Source organism: Octodon degus, unplaced genomic scaffold, assembly GCF_000260255.1.
Source record: "Octodon degus isolate 3935 unplaced genomic scaffold, OctDeg1.0 scaffold00335, whole genome shotgun sequence".
Lineage (NCBI taxonomy): Eukaryota > Metazoa > Chordata > Mammalia > Rodentia > Octodontidae > Octodon > Octodon degus.
The window spans coordinates 491,467-509,377 of record NW_004524911.1 but is presented as its reverse complement, the minus strand read 5'-3'; the positions used below and the strand labels follow the sequence as shown (position 1 = coordinate 509,377).

The 17,911-nt window shown below is 47.7% G+C and overlaps 2 protein-coding genes across 2 annotated transcripts in view; both read right to left on the bottom strand.

Moving 5' to 3' along the window:
- Positions 1-3,339: 3,339 nt before the first annotated feature.
- Positions 3,340-9,742, bottom strand: Tspyl2 (TSPY like 2). The gene is made up of 7 exons (XM_004647885.2): positions 8,784-9,742; positions 7,598-7,675; positions 7,384-7,495; positions 7,160-7,305; positions 6,943-7,031; positions 6,009-6,631; positions 3,340-4,059 (listed from the first exon to the last, which is right to left on the bottom strand). Exons 1-7 carry the CDS (start codon positions 9,585-9,587, stop codon positions 3,911-3,913), a joined length of 2,001 nt encoding a protein of 666 aa, XP_004647942.1. The 5' UTR covers positions 9,588-9,742; the 3' UTR covers positions 3,340-3,910.
- Positions 9,743-13,241: 3,499 nt separating this feature from the next.
- Gpr173 (G protein-coupled receptor 173) overlaps positions 13,242-17,911 on the bottom strand; it is a 20,506-nt gene continuing 15,836 nt past the window's right edge. Inside the window, exon 3 of the mRNA XM_004647884.1 lies at positions 13,242-14,761. Within this exon, the coding sequence (XP_004647941.1) occupies positions 13,557-14,678 (1,122 nt within the window). The 5' untranslated portion in view covers positions 14,679-14,761 and the 3' untranslated portion in view covers positions 13,242-13,556. The remainder of the gene's footprint in view (positions 14,762-17,911) is intronic.

Genomic DNA, 17,911 nt, shown 5'->3' with positions numbered 1-17,911 from the left:
GTTGGTGTTCAACAATTGCTTATTAAAGGAATAGTAGGACTCCTCTTCAACTACCCTCTACACTCTCAGCTGGTCTTTTGGTCACCTAAGAAAGAGATGTTCTTGAGTATAGTTTTGTCATTGACAGTTTGAGTCTGCCCACAGAGATGGGTGATATTTCAAAGGTCTGACCCCAGGAGGTTATGGGAACCTGACACCTAGGAGCAGTGCCCTGTGCTGCAGAGGAAGTCTGCTGTAAAGAATATGCAGACAATTAGTTTCAGCATGGGAACTGGAACTGGGGTACACTGGGACTGTGGCTATTCATCTTCCTCCTGGTTTCCATTTAGGGTTCCAGGAAATAGGGCCTATCTTCTCTAATCTTAAGTGAAGACTAAATTTTTGAGCTAGGTGTGGTCATAAAGACCTAGAACAGCCCTGGCTTTTGGAGGCAGAGACTGAGAGGTGAGGGCATAGGGAACAAAGTGTTGCTCTGGGCAAAGAACATGTCCTTCCATGCCTTGGGCCAGGACATGAACACCCTTGCCAACTACAAGGGATTTCCATAATGAGCTCCTAAGAGTGTATCTGAAGACCAGAGGCTCTCTCTAACAAAAGTGGGAAAGAGGAGACTCAAATGCCAGGATAAAGAGTTAGGGATTTGATTGGGAAGGAGGCAGAAAGTAATCAAGGATGAGTGTGATGAAGGTCAGACCTCAAAGACCAGGTTCAGGGTTAGATTCCATCTTGGGATCCTGGAGACCCAGCCCAAGCCCAGGCCTGGCAAGTGTGTAGGAGAGCTTCCATGCTCCCCTGTGCCCACTGGACCTCTCTGGACCCAGCCTATCTTGGGATCCTGGACAGGTTGTGTTTCCTGGGCTGACTCCCCAGCATGATTAGCCTAAGGTTATAGATAGGAAAGTGGTTGTAAAGTAGACGGAGGCAAGAGGAACCAGGGTGGGGTGGGGATATAGGTCAGTGGTAGAGTTCTTGTCAAGGGTACACAGAGACCTGAATTCAATACTGGGGGGAAGAAAGGAACCAAGTTGGCCAATTTCTGACTGGCTGAGATCTTCTTGCCAGGTTAACTTCTTCCTGGCCCACTCAAGGGCCTTTGGTCCTAGTACCTCCCTTTCTGCCTTACTTTATCACATGTCCCCCCTGTCACTGGCTCCAGATAGTTCAGGACAATGTCTGTTTACTCTTCACAAGATGCCTTGACTTAGGATTCTGCACTTTCACCTCTATCCCTGAGGTATCATTCATCACCTGCCCCTCCTTTTTTGTACTTTTCTTTTCTTTCTCTTTATTTTGAGATAGAGTCTCACTATGTTGTCCAGGCTGGTCCAGAACTTCTGGGCTCAATTAATCCTCCTACCTTAGCTTCTCAATGTGCTAGTATTACAGATGTGCACCACCACACCTAGTATGATGTGCTCCCTGAGATTCAGATTTTTCTATCCATCTCTAACAAAGTGAATCAAGGTTAGAACCAGAGACATCAAAACTTTTGGCCTCTTCCCAAAACATTTATGAGAAATATGAAGAGTTATTTTCATGGTCTGATATTCCAGTCATTTGAAAGAAGAGACCTAGAGCAAGGCCCCATAGCAACTGGCAGTCATCTTGATTCCCCCCAGTCCCTTTCCTCCCATATCTACAGCTTGTTAATTTTAGCATTTTAAAAGCTGTCATGGAATAGACAGATTTCTCATGGGGAACAAATCCAATTAATTTATGCAGACACTTTCTCTCAAGGAAATGAAGTGTAACTCCCTATTCCTTAAACATGGGCTATACTCAGTGGCTTCTTTCCGGAGTATGTCACAGAAAACAGAGAAAAAAATAATTTTCGAGTGGAGAAACCTGACAGACTGTACCTCAGCCAGGTCAAAAAATTAACATCAACAGCGATAAGTCATATTGATAGTATGTATACTCAATATAATGAGCATTTTACTTCAGTGGTCTTCCTCCCCAAACCCATAACCCTCTTTAGTCATGAGAAAAAATATCAGATTAATTCCAGTCAAGGGAAATTCTACAAAATACCTGACCAGTACTCCTCAGATGGTGAGTCCAGGTTATCAAAAACAAGGAAAGTGTGAGAAAGTGTCACAGCCAAAGAAGAGCCTAAAGAGACATGCTGACTAAAATATATGGTGGTATTCTAGTTGAGATCCTGGAACAAAGAAGGACAACAGATTAAAACTAAGAAAACCTGAATTAAAGTATAGACTTCGGTTAATCATTATGTAGTGACATGGGTTCAGTAATTTTAACAAGGGAAACTGGCTGTGGTGTATACAGGGTTTCACTGTATTATCTTTGGAATAATTCCACAAATCTAGAATTGTTCTGACATTTAAAATGAAGGAAAAAACCTCTCCCATGTCCCTGTGCCACTCTGGTCCAAGAGTTAGTACTAATTTCCCCACTGCTCTCCCTCCCTCATATCTGTTCTCCTGGGAGCCAGTAGAGAGCATTCTTGAAAATACAAATCTGACTGCATCTGAAGCTTTCCTGAAAAATAAAATGCCTTGGATGGAATGTTTCAGAGATATACTGTATGCTAAAAGACTGACCAAAATCTGTATGAAAATTACCATTATGATCCAGAATGAATCTGGGAGATATTTCTGGTGAAATATGATTACTGTACCCTAAATTTAATACAGCTCAGCTTTTCCAGGGTCTCCCAGGGCAAGTCTCCTTTCCAGTGGCCCAACTCCCAACCTTTCCACCCCATTGTACAGCTAGAGGTTTTCCTTTTATCTCTATGCACGCTCTTGGGCTTAGCCATCTTTTTTCCTGCCTTCTCCTTCAGGCCCAGCTTCAGCGGACCTTGTATCACCTCCCAAAGAGAGAACTCTGGTATGATCTAGTTGTAATATTGGTATCCTTTGTGCTCTTTTGTTATTTTACTACATGCCAACAAGAAAAATGGACTCCTCTGGCTGCCCCATGCCACTCACACTAAGCCCGATGAAAGGTTTGATGCACTGTAAATGAAAAAATGAACCACCATTAAATTGATGTTCTAGGGCACACAGTGTCTCGTTACGCTCATGCCAGAAGGAACGGAGTGGGAAGCTCTTTGCTACCTGGCGGGGGCCGAGGCGTCTGCAAGGAGTGGGAGGGACTTCCTCAGCATCACTCAGCCATTGGCCAGAGCAGTCCGCAACAGAGTGATGCAAGGGTTTCCTAGCCTCGCTCAGCTTGCCCCCCTCGGACCAAACCCTGGAGCTACCACCATTTTGAAGGGCTCTGTGTGGGGCAGGAAGCTTTGTGCTGTATCTGTGTGGAGACTGGACACTTGGGACGGCACACTGGGACAGACTAAAGACTCAAAAGAAGCACTTTGAATTTTCTCAGAGTTTTATTAGGGTCATCACTTCACAGGGAAAGGTGTAACTTCTGCAGGGCAGGAATACAGCAAAGGCTAAGCGGCCTTGCGTAGACACCAAGGCCTGGCAGGTTAGCAGGCACGGTGGGTAAAAGAGATGGATGGAAGAGAAAAACTTGGGTGAAGAGGATGGAGGCAGAGCCTTCAAGGCCACTGCGAGGCTGCGACAAAGGCCATAGCAGCCCTCCCCACTTGGGGATCAGGGTCTCCACTCTAGGCAGCATGGGGGAAAGGGCTAGGACCAACACCAAAGAGAAGGAAGCTAGAGGGGCCCTGACCAAGGCATCACAATAAGTAGCAGCACACAGAAGCCAGTGGGGGAGGAGGACCAAAAACAGGGGCTATCTCCCCCGGCAAAGTAAGAACTCTGCAATTACTAATCCATAAAAATAAACTTTAAACCCGTGTACCAAGTCAGTTAACCTCCTCCCCTCAGAAGTGCAGTGCGGGGACCCTAACTGAGGCGGAGGGCAAACGGGGCACTGGGGAAGTAGGGTACAGAGAGAAGCTCCAAGACTAAGATGTTTATCCGGTGTGCCCCCTCTTTCCCAGGTTGGACCAAGCGTTTGGAACCGGAAACGCCTGCTCCATGTCAGTGTCTTCTGTGTCTGCTCTGCTTCCTTCCTCCTCTGAGCTTCCTTCCTCCTGGTAGCTGTCCTCGCCCAGTTCACTGCCTGTGTAGGAGAGAGAGGCAAGGAAGGCCAAGTGGTGGAGGGCATTAGGCACGTAGGCAGGACTCTATGTGGGAAGAGGACGCACAGCTACTGCTTTGGACGGCCTAGCACCACTTGCCAAGGGCCATCTTGTGGAACAAGGCCCCCAAGAGGAGGGGGAGAGGGGTAGGGGGAAGGAAGCAGTAAGGCACAGCAGGCTCCCTGCCTTTGTTCTATCAAAATTGATACCTCTCAGAGTAGCTTTTCCTCCATACAGTATTCCTCAGTGTGTGTTTCTTCCAGAGCTCAAGCCTTAGCTGAACAAAGCTATTCATCCTCAGGCAGTTCCCTCACTTCTTCCCCACAATCTGATCCAAATAGGCCCCAGTCTAACCTTTTAAGCCCAATTCCCTTGCCCCACTCCCTCCTTAGGGCTCTGCTTCCTATTCTTAGGAGAGAAGCTATCAGGTGGGAAGGAAAAGACTGGCAACTCAGTTTCCCCACCTGAACTGAAAATATGGATATACTGAGGTAATTCATCGAATGGCTACAAACTCCAGGACTGGCTGGTGTTTCTGTCCCTTCTACTTATCCAATGGGCCCACCTCTCCTCTGTATGCCTGTAACAAGTCTTCTGGGCCAGACCCAAACTTGGGAATCCCCTTAAATACTGCTTTCTCCTTCAAATCCCTGCATATATCCTTCCCCTGCATTTCTTAAAGTCTATTCTTTGGTAAGCAGTGAACACTGGCTTGTGATTAAGAAGTTTAGGAAATGCTGTGTTCTACAAAGTGAAATAGGGGTTTTATTTTTATTTATGTAACTGGGGATTGAACTCAGGCCCTTACGCTTGCCAGGGAAGCACTTATTCTACTGAGCCATCTCCCCAGCCCCTAAATAGGGGTTTTAGAACAGGATTTCTTAGAGCTTTTAGGGTACCAATATAAATGTGATTCTACTATTATTATTATCATTACATTATATTTTTCCTTGAGATGGGGTCATGCCCAGGCTAGCACTTAACTCATGACGATCCTTCTACCTCAGCCTCCCAAGTGCTGGGATTACTGGAATGCGCTATCACACCCGGCTACAAGAAGTATTATGTGCAGTAACTCTGCAATGTTTTGATCACCAAAGTCTTCCGTGAGAAGCAGCTTTCAGAATTAGTAAAGTATCCTCAGGAGAGAATTTTGGAAACTATGTCTAATCTACTGTACTTTCACCCTTCCAGGACCTTGCCACATTCTCCACTCCACAAAGAATGGCCCATAATGGTTCTCATTGGGAATGTAGCTTCTAATTCAAAGCTTAACCCCTTCCTCCAGCTCTCTCCTTACCTTCCCAACTACTGATGTAGAATTTGTTGCTCAGTCCATCCTCTGGGTGCATGGAACATACTGTTTGCTTCACTGCTGGCAACCCAAACAAGCCTGAAGTTCTGAGGAGGCCAGGGCTAGGTACATTGTATTTTGAATGTGTCACTTTTTTCCCAGTGTCTTTTTAAAATTTATTTTATGTATGTGGTTATTAAAGGGTCTCACTACGCAGCTCAGACTCATAGTGATCCTGTTGTTTTTGGCCTCCCCAGCGCTGGGATCACAGGCGTACATCACTATGCCTAGACTCTGTGGCTGGGCATAGAATGTGGTGCCGGGATCGAACTGCATTCCCGGGGCCTGCCTAAGCAGCTGCTTTAGTCCACTGAGCTATCTCGCTGGCCCCTATGTGTCCTTTTTAGTTTTCCACACACTCTTATTTCCTGTCCACCCATCAATTAGAACTGAACCTTTTTTTTTTTGGCTTTGTTACTTTTTTTTTTAAAGTTAAATGTTTTCTGGCCTTCCATTGTTTAAAAAAATGTTTTCTCTTTCCTCCAGAAGAATAGACCATGCTCATATCTGAATATCCTACACCAGACTCTCTCTGAGAAAACAGAATGAGGGAAGACAGGAGGGGGTCTAGCTCACCTTCCTCACTGCCCTCTTCCTCTTCCTCCATTGATTCTTCAGAGATGATCTCTACCTCATCCTCATAGTTTTCCTGATTGGTGCTGTTATCTTGATTTTTGTCAAAGACTAGAATGTCGTTCTTGTAGTAGTCAATGTCTCTGTCATCATCATCGCTTCCCTCGTTGTCACCCTCATTACCATCATCATCACTGCCCTCATTGTCACCTTCATTGCCATCATTATCTTCATCATCACTGCCCTCATCTCCACTGTCACTCTCACTGCTGTTCTGGTTATTACCATCTTCCAGGCTAATGTCACCATCAAGATTCTCATTGTTGGAATGCTCACTGTCACAGGGATTTTTATTACCGTCTTCTAGGTTCTGACTGTTGTCACCAGCGTTCTCATTGTGGCCAGGGCTCTCACCATTACACAGGCTTTCATTGATATCAGTTGTCTCATTATCAGTGGTCTCAAAGTAGTCAGTAGTCTCCATGAAATCAGAGATCTTGATGTTATGAATGGTCTCATTGTCAGTAATCTCATCAATGTCTGAGATCTCGCTGAGAATATCTTCCATGGCACAATGGTCATAAGCATCTTCCATGATCACCATCTCATATTCGTCCTTGGCTTTACTGTGGGGAAGTTTGGGGCTGAGTATGGGGTTAGTAGGAGGCCCAGGGCAGACACTGAAAGGTGGCAAATAACTAGAGAGGCTGCAGTCTACAAGGGTCCCTAGGGATGAGGCTAGGGTAGGGAGAATCCCATTTCTGACCCTGACCTACACATGTAACCTCAGGCCATTTCTGGGCATTATTCCTCACCTGTAAAACATTGCACTCAATTATCTCAAAGTTCCCTTGTGGCTCTATGATTACAGTGATACTAGCCTAGACTTTTCCCCATCTCCAACAAACTACTTCTCAGACACCAATTCCCCCATCACCTTTCTTCTTGCTTCTTTCTGGGGGCCCTGATGCCCCCTTCTCTCATGTAGTAGCGTAGAGGGTTAACCCACAAGTCATTCTTGATAATCTGTTGAAAAACAGGAAAAAAGGAAGAGCAGAGCCATGAATATAAGCCCCAGGTCTATTTCCAATTCTGCAGGCACCCAGGGCAAGCCTAATAAGGCCTTTTTGGGGGTTACCAGAAAGTAGCCTCACCTCAGCAATCCTGTCAGCCTCTGGGAGACTGTGGTTTGAGAACCAGCTAAAGAAGCTGTAGTTGGTGTCCTGGTTCTTTCGACTATGGGCCTGAGGTTCCTGGCCCCGGTGCCAGTGGATTGGAGTGGAGTGAGACACTAGCCGGCCTAGGAAAAAGAGGACCATGAAGAGACTGGCTAATGATAAAATGGGGGGACATGGATTTATCTTGGACTTCCACTTACCCAAGTGGTTGCGTTGGAACTCCTTGACGATTACCATGTTTGTAAAGTAAGGGTTTGTCTGGAAGTAGAGCTTCATTTTGTAGCCCATGGAGATATGTCTGAGATCCTGTACCTGCTCAAGATGGGAGTAATAGTAGAATCTGCCCCCCTATGACCCCTCCTTCCCACCTCACCTCAGAGAACCAGATTCCTTGGCCTTCCTCTTTGGCCTGACCTGAAGATTGGTCAAGTAGCGGAAAATGTCTTCATCACGTTGGTTGATTAAAATTGAAATTGTGGGGTGGTTGAGGAACTGATGAGTGGAGCAGTTTAGGTCAAGGATTAACTGTTCAGTGGGGAGGGAGGGAAGGCCAGGCAGGGCATAGCAAGAGAGGCTGGAGTAGGATTCCTTGTGTTGATGTGACGTATATGGAGCAAGCGGGTTATAAGGACATGACCTGTACTTGTATTACCATGATACAATCTCTGTGGTCGGATTGTTCTTGCAACATTAAACCTCTGTATTAGGTGGTTCATATTTGCTGTTTTTCCATGAGGGTCTCTGTCCATAAGATTTTTGTTTCTACATGCTAAGAGTCTGTATTCCCTTTAGTGTTCCTGGGAGCTGAAGGCCCTATGTCTAAGTGCTATTGTATCTAGTTTCTTTGTAGTCACATGTTATATATGTAGGTGTTGAGTAGCTCTGAGGGTCTGTGTTTAAGTGGTACTGTGTGCCTGTGTGCTGAGGGGTTGTGATCAAATGCTAGTGCCTGCATATCAGGGTATCCACGTAATTCTGTTAAGATGCTAAATCTATGTGTTCCTAACATGTTACACCAATTCAGATATTCCTCTGGGATGTACTTAACAATCACCAATAGTGAATGAGAGTCTTCTTGTTCTCCCCTTTCCTTCATTTAACTCCTTGATCTCCATACCTAGGTATTGTTTCTCCTGCTCCAGCACCTCTCTAGCCCCCTCTTCCGTCATGGAGAGCACTTCAGCCAGGACTGGGATCTCCTAGAACCTACGCAGATCTAGGCTTGCCTTTCTCCTCCCCCTTCACTCTCTGAGTCAGTTCATCTCCTGTATGCCTTTCCCCTCCTCCTATCATCATCTCTGGCGTGTGGCCCTCTATTACCCTCCCCCTTTTCATTATAATCCACCTTTTTGTTATGCTCCTCTTCTCACCTTTCCCAGCTGAGGTTAGGTTTTTATGCTGTGCACTCCCTTCTCCCTTTATCATCTCCAGTCCAGTTTCTGTTTTGCCCTCCTCCCATCCCTTTCATCCCATTTTTTCCTACAGGGGGCTCATCCCATCATTGGCCCTCCCCAACACCCTTTCACTCTCAGTGACCCTCTCCCCACCTCTCCCTTTCTGCCATGGGCTTATGGCCCATGAGAATCGATGAGAAGGATACTGCTTTGACCCAGAAGCCTGGGATGTGCTGGATGATGAGGTCTCTGCGCTCCAGGAAAGGTCTTCGCATCTGGATGAACTTGCGTTTGAGACGAAGGAAGGCCTTGCCTGCCTTGATGTTCACGGCTTCCAGGTCCATTTGAATGCTCTCCAGTGCCTTCAAAATGCTTTCCATCCTCTCAGCATTCCTGTCTCTGCCTTCTTTCTTCACCTTCCTTTGCTTCCTCCTCCTCCTCCGCTTCCTCCTCACACTTTCCTTTTCATCCTCATCCTCATCTTCCACTATTATGACAGCCTCTTCATTCCTCTTTGGACCCACTAACGTCTGGGGCTCCCATACCCCTGAGCTACAGGTTTCTAGGGCCTTCTCTTCAGTAGGGTTGCTGGACTCTGCAATCTGAACATCAATTTCCAGACTTCCCCCAGAGGCCTCGGACAAGGGGAGTGTTTCCAGGATCCCTGTAGGAGGGGGCACCTCCCCGTACCCCGACTCGATCATAGGATCCCAGTCAGACCCCCCAGCACCCAGGGTGAAGTATGCGCGGATCCCTCCCTCCTCGAGAATGACATAGGGCGGCGGTGGGGGCAGCGCTGGGCCCAGCCCCACCCCCCTCATGTCAGCCAGCACCTGAGCCGCCTCGGTTTCCTCTCGGAGCCTCGGGCGCTGCTGGGGTGGAGGCAGGGGCAATCGCAGGAGCGGCGGTGGTGGCGGCGGCAGCGGCGGCGGTGGCTGGTAGCCTTGAAGAGGCTCTGCACTGCTCAGGCGGCAGGTCTTGGCCGGAGGACCCTCATCCGGGCGGTCCATGGTGACCGCGCTCACAAAACTCGGAGACTGCGCTCGCTCCTTCTCTTGCAGTCCAGCCGCCGCTACCAGGCACACCTGAAGCGCAGCAACCTAGCCGCGAAGCACTCGCTCTGATCACCGCCTCGCTCTGGCGTTCCCTCCCACAGCGCTTGCCCTACTCCCTCCGCGCCAATCGCCAAAGCCCCGCCCACTCCTAACGCAAGGGCCCTGCTCTGCTTCTCCATTGGCTGCCGGCCGCCGCTGCGGAGCTCGCGCTCCTCCGACTCCTTCCTGCTTCACGTAATCTGCTTGCCAACGCTACACGTCATCACTTTCCGATTGGCTTCCCTGGCATCCCCCAATCATGGAGTTGACCCCCCGCACCCCAGCGATGAGAGGAAAACTGCCAGACGATTGGCTGCTAGGGGTAGAAGCCCTAGCCCTCATTCTTGCGACGTTTTAGCCAATAGGAAAAGTACTAAACCGGGAAAGAAGATGAAAAACAAACGCAGGCACTGAGAAGGTTGTGCTCAAAATCGAAGAGCCTCGCTGTGGCCTCCAGTCCCCTCCCCCTAGCAACTACGCACTTATTAAATCTTCCCCTTCCCTCACCCCCTGCTTCTGCCCCTGGGATGAACTCTGCCATATCTTGTCAGAACCCAGGTTGACCTGGCGGGTGCCATTTAGGAACCCAGGGTCTTTGGTATTCAGGCCAGATTTTAAAGTGGTGTTTTCCATCTTTACAAAAATGGCTCTAGAAATAATCGCACACACAAAAAAAACTTCATGTGCGTCATAAAATGATTGACTCAGCTCACCTTCTAGCTTTTTCTAGGGCTATCTCTTCATCTACTGAACATTTTCCACTTATCTGCTTTGATTTGTCTCAATTTTTTATGACTAGAGCTGGATGGTCCTGGGTGAGGCACGATGGTGGGAGACTGGCTTTGGCTCGGGATTCATATCAATGGGTGTGCCAAATCACTGCTCTCTGAGCTTGTTTCCTTTCCTACATTAGGTGTCCCTAAAAAGAAGTGTAGTAATTGCTCTTGTAACCTTGTTGTGTGTGTATGGGGGGGACACCTAGGGATTCATCACCAGGTGAATGGAGAAAAATGTGACATGTTTTAAAATGAATCACTAGAATGAATTAGGTCTGTGTATGGCAACATGGCTGGATCTCTCAAAAACAATATTGAGTGAAAAAACAAACAGAACAAGATTTATAGTACAATACTGTCTCTATAAATTAAAATATACAATACCATATATTTTCGCAGATACACATATAAATGAACACATGAATGGTGAATTGGAAGGACATATGTTAAATACAAAGGAGTGGGTGCCTATGTGGAGTGTGGAGGATGGAATCAGGGATGGGTAATGAAGGGTACAAAAGGAAATAAAATAAAGAATTAAAGGACTTTACGTGAACCAATGATGATATAGTGTGCTAAGAACTGAGGAGTATGGTCAGCTCAATTCTGTGCACCCAAGACAATTAAGCAAACAGTAAATTGAGTGTCTAGGGAGTCAGACAACTGGGTAGGTTCCAGTCTTTTATTTTTTAACCATGATATCACTTTCTCTAATTTAGTCAAAGCTGTCCAAAATCCCACCTGTATACAGTGGACCCTAAGGAAAGGCTCCTGCACAGACTAAGCAGTTCCTCCAGAAACTATAACTTTGTGAGGGTATTTCCTATCCCAATCAGTTCTCACATTTGAATCTCAATTTATCAGTCCCCATTCTCTATGGTGGTCCAGTTTCATGAACACATTGTTTGAATTTTGGAGAGAGGACTGAGTGCTCAGGAAAGGGGGCCAGGAGATGAGGAAATCCATCCTCTTGCTACATACATGCATACATGCATGCATACCTTTCTATCTGCTGGATACCTTACTGCCTGTACCAGCATGTACTGTAGTCTGTCTCCTCTCAATCAGATGTGTGTGTGTCGGCATGCTGTATATCTCCACATACAGGCATTTGCTTGTATGTGTGCACCAGATAAATTTTCCTTAAGGATTCCTCACCACACAAAGTCACACAGACACATTATCTCATTCAATCATACTTTCCTACATAAGGTCACACAGACAGGACAGACAGACAAGCATGTGCGCGCGTGCGCGCGCACACACACACACACACACACACACGTGCAGGTAGAAAAACAAAACATCCAATATATCATTGCTCGTTTTAGTTTTTCCATTTACAAAATCCATTGATGATTCCAGGCAGTTAGAAAAAAGAAATGGAGGAAAACCCTCCTGAGTGTACCCTATTTACCCCCCACCCCTTGGTCTTCCCACCCCAACCCCTTGGAAAGGCACCCCCATCACCATCACTGAGAGAACAGGACCCCCACTTCAGCCTCTCAGCCACTCTGGTCTGCCTTTCCAGAGCCACTCCACAGCCAGGCTCCTGAATTCTCTCCTGCCTAGAGTGTCCTCCTCAATCCCTGTGGGTCAAGGCTTCCCCAGCTCAGGGGCTGTCTTGGGGTAGGGAAGGATCTTAAGACAAGGTCTTCAAAAGGAAGGGAACAAGGAGGTGCAGATAAATGCAGATAGGTCCCTGTCCCCAGGAGAAATAAGAAAGAGACAGAGAGCCTGGGCAAATCCAGGCAAAGCAGTGTCAGCTTGCCTCACCAATCCACAGAACAGGCCTTAAACTAAGGCCACAGTGGATGATGTCCCCTGGAAGGAGGCTTGAGACCTTTCACCTGGGGAATCTGGCTGCAATCTGTTCCACTTTGAGGGTAGGTAGGTTTGTAGGGAGGAAGGGTGTTTGGGACTGAGGACCCAAGAGCCCATAGACTACCAAGGAAGGGCTTAAGACCCCCAAGTTTTGAGGGAGACAGAAAGAGGTCAGATATGGAATGGATTCAAGTCCATAGTGCCCTGGAGTTTGTACCATGATCACTTATCAAGACCCTAAAAGAATTTTCATTTTCAGAAGATTAGTGTGAACCCAGGACAAAATTCTGGGTGAATTCAGCTCTGAAGCCAAGATCTGGGGTTCAGCTGCTCTGGAGAGTTCAGATTCTTCCTTATACTTCCTCTCAGGGTATCTCCTGCCTGCAGGACCCCACCCCCATCAGCCCTAGTAGGACAGGAATGGAGTTCCATTCTCAAGAAAGAGAGATAGAGGGTGGGGGTTAAAGAGGCAGTGTAAGAGAATGCAGCCAAGCTTGGTCTCTTTAGCTTAAGCAGTTCAACTCACATCCTACTCTTTACCTAGCCTGGACCCATACTGGGAGCCCTTCTCCCAACCCTCTGGGCTCCTCAAACAGATCCTCAAGAAATACTTGGAAGGTCTGGACACAGTGGGGAGGGAGAAACGTTTGGCCTTGAGATCAAGCTTAGCCCAAAATAACATTGCATACAACACAGCAATTAAACACCCTTGTTCCATGTGGACCCAGTCCCCTTTTGTCTCTGTTGTCAGTGGCCTTGAATCCGTTTATTCCTAAACATCTAGGCCTTGCTAAAGGACTTGGAAAGGTAAGGCCCTGGGAGCAGAAGGAGCAATAACAGCTCGTCAATCTATTTTATAGGACAAACTTTCCCCTTCTGGACAATCTGAGGAGAGATGCATCAAGCAAGGAAGCCTGTCTCCTCAGCTGTTAGTAGAAAACCCTGCATTTTATGTTTTGTTTTCTTTTTCTGAATTGTCATTTGAGAGAGGGGGAAGGAAGGGAGAAAGGGGGAAAGGAGTGAGTGAGAATATGTGAGTAGAGAAGTGGAGAAGGAGGCTGTGGAGATAGGCCCCACAAAACTAGAAATGCCTCTTTCCCAGTTTTCCATCCAGTCTCCCACCCTAGAGAGGTGTTGGTAAAGGTGCCTAGATTACAGTTGGTTGAAAGGCTGAGGCTGGAGCTCAGAGAAGAAGGCTCCTGTGTGGGGCCCCACCCTTCCCTTGCTGTTGGCCCCATTGTGGTGGTCATGAGCATTTCCCTGCACATCTGTCTCCCCGCCTGCTTCACATGACACAGTAGGGTTCTCTGGGAGCTGGGGCACCTCCTGGGCCCCAGCAGGGGGCATGAGTCCTCAGGCACTTCTTGAGGTCCTTGTTGATTAGGAAGCAGACGATTGGGTTAACAGCAGCCTGGGCGAAGCTCATCCAAACAGCAGTGGCCAGGTAGCGGTGGGGCACGGCACAGGCTTTCACAAACACTCGCCAGTAACAGGCCACAATGTAGGGTGACCAGAGGAGCAGAAAGAGCAGTGTGATTGCGTAGAACATGCGGCCCAGCTGTTTTTCACCTTTGACCTCGTCCATGCCCAGCAGCCTCCGGCTGGCCGTGTGCCCATTCTGCCGGATACCCAGCAGGGTTGGTGGCATGGGCCCGCGGCCAAAGCCAGCGATCCAGTTGGCAGCAGCCTGGCCAGTGGCCCCAGGACCATGGAACGTCCAGTTCTGGCTGATGGCTGGCACCATCTGCACTGGTTTCATCTTGCGGTGACGGTACTCAAAGAGGAGCAGCTTGCCATAGACAGCATGTGTGGCTGCCATGAGCACAGCCAACATAAGCATGAAGCCCAGAGTGTCATTGGCCTTGAAGTATCGATGCTCAAAGATGCACTGGTCCTCCTCTCGGATAAACTTGTAGGTGCCCACATCAAACACAGGTGGGAAGGCCATGGCCACAGACAGGGTCCAGGCCATGCAGATTACAGCTGCGCATGTCCAGAGTGTCATGCGCTTGGTGTAGAAGCGGTGGTGTGCGATGGCCATGTAGCGGGTGACACTGATGCAGAACAGCATGAAGGCTGCATGGAAGCAAAAGAGCACGGCCATAAAGGCCACAATCTTACAGCTGAGTGCACTGAATGTCCATGAGGAGCCGTGGTGCACAGAAGCCAGCACAAAGGGGAAGCAGACGGCAGAGCGTATGCCATCAGCTAGGCACAGGTCCAGCAAAAAGTAGTAAGGAGCTTTGTGCAGGGCACGCTCTTTGAGCACTAGCAGGGACAAGATGGCGTTGCCCCCCAGGCTCACGCACATGATCAGTCCCAGCAGCACCAGCTTCACATAAGCTGATGCTGACGGTGGGGACAATGCGCCGCTCACCTCCTCTGGCTCTCCGGTGGTGTTGGCCATACTGAGGGGCAAGGGCTACTCCCAACCCTACAGGGTGAGCCAGTCTGGTACTCGATGGGTCCTGAGGGACTCCATCACTTGTCCTCATGGGCTGTACCTGCAAGTGTGGACAAGGGGGAAAACACAGACACAGAGAGACAGAAAGATAAGGGCAGGAGAGAGAGACAAAGAGAGAAAAATAAACACAGACACGCATAGACAGAGTGGGAGAGAAAGACAGAAAAATAGCAATCAAGATGGAAATGGACAGAAAATGACACAAATGGACAGGATGAGAAAGAGCAATAAGAGAGTGATGAGAGAGAGCACGTGAGAGTGAAAGAGAGCCAGAGAGAATTGAGAGACAATGAGAAACAGATGTAAAGAAAGGTGAGGAAGAAATAGAAAGGGTAGGGTTAGCGTGTCTATGATCCCCGCCATGACTCCACAGCTGGGGTCAGGCCCTGAGCTTGGTCCACTGTTCATTCTACTCCCTCTTTGCTGAGTGGGGATGCTTCATCTCTCTGGATGTTTTTGCTTACCTATTTCCTCCACTGCTGAGCTATGTGGGGTAGGGATACTGGTGCAGCTCTTCTCCCCACTTTGCAAATCCCAAAGACATTTTACATCACAAGTCAGTATACATATGCATACAAACATCCACCTCAACCAAAAGGTTCACAAAACAGTACTGACCCTATATGTCATGCAACCAAATTCTGGCAGCCATCCTGTGAATGGATTTTTAAAAATCATGATTAGGAAGGTGCTTCCCATGTTTAAGGGACAGTAAGAAAACTAGTGTTACTGGAATAACATGAACAAAAGGGCTATGGTAGGTGAGGGCAGAGGTGTCCAGGGTCACATTATGTAGGGCTGTGGGCCATGATGAAAATGTTGGTTTTTAATCTGAGTGAGGTAGGGAGTATGTGTGAATATGGAAATGTGTGTACTTATATTGTTCACTGACTCACTAAACAAGATATTTATTGAGCATCCATTGTGTGTGAGGTATTGTTCTAGGCACCGAGAATCCAGCTGTGAGCCAGCTAGACAAAGATTCCTGCCTTTGTGAAGCTGACATTCTAGTCAATAAAAAGAGACATGGGTGAAGTTAGTATGTCAGATGGTGACAAGTTCTTAGAATAAATATAAAGAAGGGAAAGGGGATAAGAAGTGCAAGATGTGGGGAAGATGTTTCAGTTTTCACTGCAGTGGGCAGGAGAACTTCATGGAGTATTACTATCTGGCCAAAAATCTGAGGAGGTGAAGGAGTGAGTCATGTGGCTATTTGGGGGAAGAGAAGTCCAGGCAGCTGGAGCAAAAGCCCTTAGGGGGAACTATGCACCGCACATTGGGGAAGAGTAAGGAGGCCACAGGGGACAAACAGTGAGCAAGGGGCAAGGGCTTAGTGGAGACGCCAGCAAAACAGCAAGGACAGATCACAAAGGCCATGGCCAAGACCTTGCTTGGAGTGAGGTGGGAGTCTTGGGAGGGTTCTGAGCAGAGGGAAGGTATGACAGGATTTCAAGCTGAACAAGATCCCACTTGCTGCTGTGCAGACAGGTCTTATGGGGCAGAGGTAGAAGTGGAGGGACTAAGGGCAGATTCCTGCAATAGTCCAGGTGAGGAGTCACAGCACCTCCCCCATGTCCCTTTCCCTCATTTTTCTTCCTAGATCTTCTCTCTTTTAACACACTACATAGCTTACTTTAAACATTGGGATTCTTGCCTGCCTCGTATTATTAAAAAGAAAGCTCCATAAGGGCTGGGATTGTAGACTCACCCACTCACTTTCCTGTAAAAGAGCAAGGCAGAGTAGATAGCAGACTCTCAGTGCAAAGATCCCCAGTTAATTGATTGAAGGACTAAATGCACTAGTAGGTGACAAAAGCTCCCTGGAGACATGTAGGCAGACTATGTTGAAAAAGAGGCCCAGGGAGTGTGAGTGGAGTGCAGTGAGAGCAGCACGGTAGAGCTCGGGAAACAGAACAGAACACTCGGTGTAAGCGGGCAGGGAGTGTGGGGATGGATAAGGTGATAAGGCAGGGCCCAGAAGGAAGGGAGCCAGGCTACCCGGGTGGCAGCTGGAGACACTCAAGATTATTGTGGATGCTAGGGCTGGGCTGGGCATGTCTCCATGCTCTTTTTGTTCCAGTCAAAGGGATCCCTTCTGTACTGTTCCGCAGTCAAATCCAACCTGGCCTGCACAGCCACCTGGAGCTGATGAGACTGTGCAGTCCAACAGCTAGTAGCCTGTCCTTGAGAAGGTCCTAGGCAGGAGAGAAGTGGGCTGAGGGCCCCCTTTTCAGTGCCTCAAAGCATGGTGACATCTTCAGCTCTCAGTGGTATATGTATAAATGTGGACATACATATACACACATACACCCATAAACACATACTTTAGCTTCGAGTGGAGGCAAGGGGAAAGGGATGGAAACAGATGGAATGTAAGACAAAGTTAAAGACACACACAGTGACAGAAAGAAGTGCGCGTGTGTGTGTGTGTGTGTGAGAGAGAGAGAGAGAGAGAGAGAGAGAGAGAGAGGAAAAAGAGATATAAATAGGGACAAAATGGGAGAAAAAAGATGCACAAATAGAAACAGTACAACAGAGAAGGGAAAGAAAAAGATAGAAAAAGGATGGGAAATTCCATTTCCAGATAGTAAAGAGTGTTATAAATATATTTGAAAAGTACATTGGATTTGAGAAGGCTGAGAATTGTTCATCTATACAAACACATTCAGACTAGAAAGATCTAGAAGACTTGTGGGTTGACAGTAAAGATGGGGAGTGAGAGACAGAGGCAGAGATAGAAACAAAAATGGAGATAGAGAGGGAGACAGAGAGACATACTAAGATGGAGAAGGTGAATAATGTGTAGCCCAGAGTCTCAATCAAAACAAAAGCTCACAAAACCCACAAACAACAAAACAACCTCCCCCAAATGATAGCAGCAAATGAACAGAGCCATGGTGTTGCTGAGAATACTAGGGTGTCTGTGTTCCTAAGCACAGACTGGCAGCCACAGCCAGGGCTCCAGTCAGGCTAAGGGAGGGTTTACATGGACAGAACACATCTGATGGTGCCCCTTGTGCACAGACCTGCACACTCCCATGGATAGCCTACTGCTATGGAGACCAAGCACAAATTAGCTCACGCATAGGGGGCTTGTGCCCATTCTCTCTCTCTCTCTCTCTCTCTCTCTCTCTCTCTCTCTCTCTCTCTCTCTCTCACACACACACACACACACA

Coding starts and splice junctions, on each gene's coding strand:
- Tspyl2 (XM_004647885.2), bottom strand. CDS start 9,587: ATGGACCGCCCGGATGAGGGTCCTCCGGCCAAGACCTGCCGCCTGAGC. Junction 7,676..8,783: donor CAGGCTTCTGGGTCAAAGCA/GTATCCTTCTCA, acceptor TCCACTCATCAG/TTCCTCAACCACCCCACAAT. Junction 4,060..6,008: donor GGAAGAGGGCAGTGAGGAAG/GTGAGCTAGACC, acceptor TCTCCTACACAG/GCAGTGAACTGGGCGAGGAC.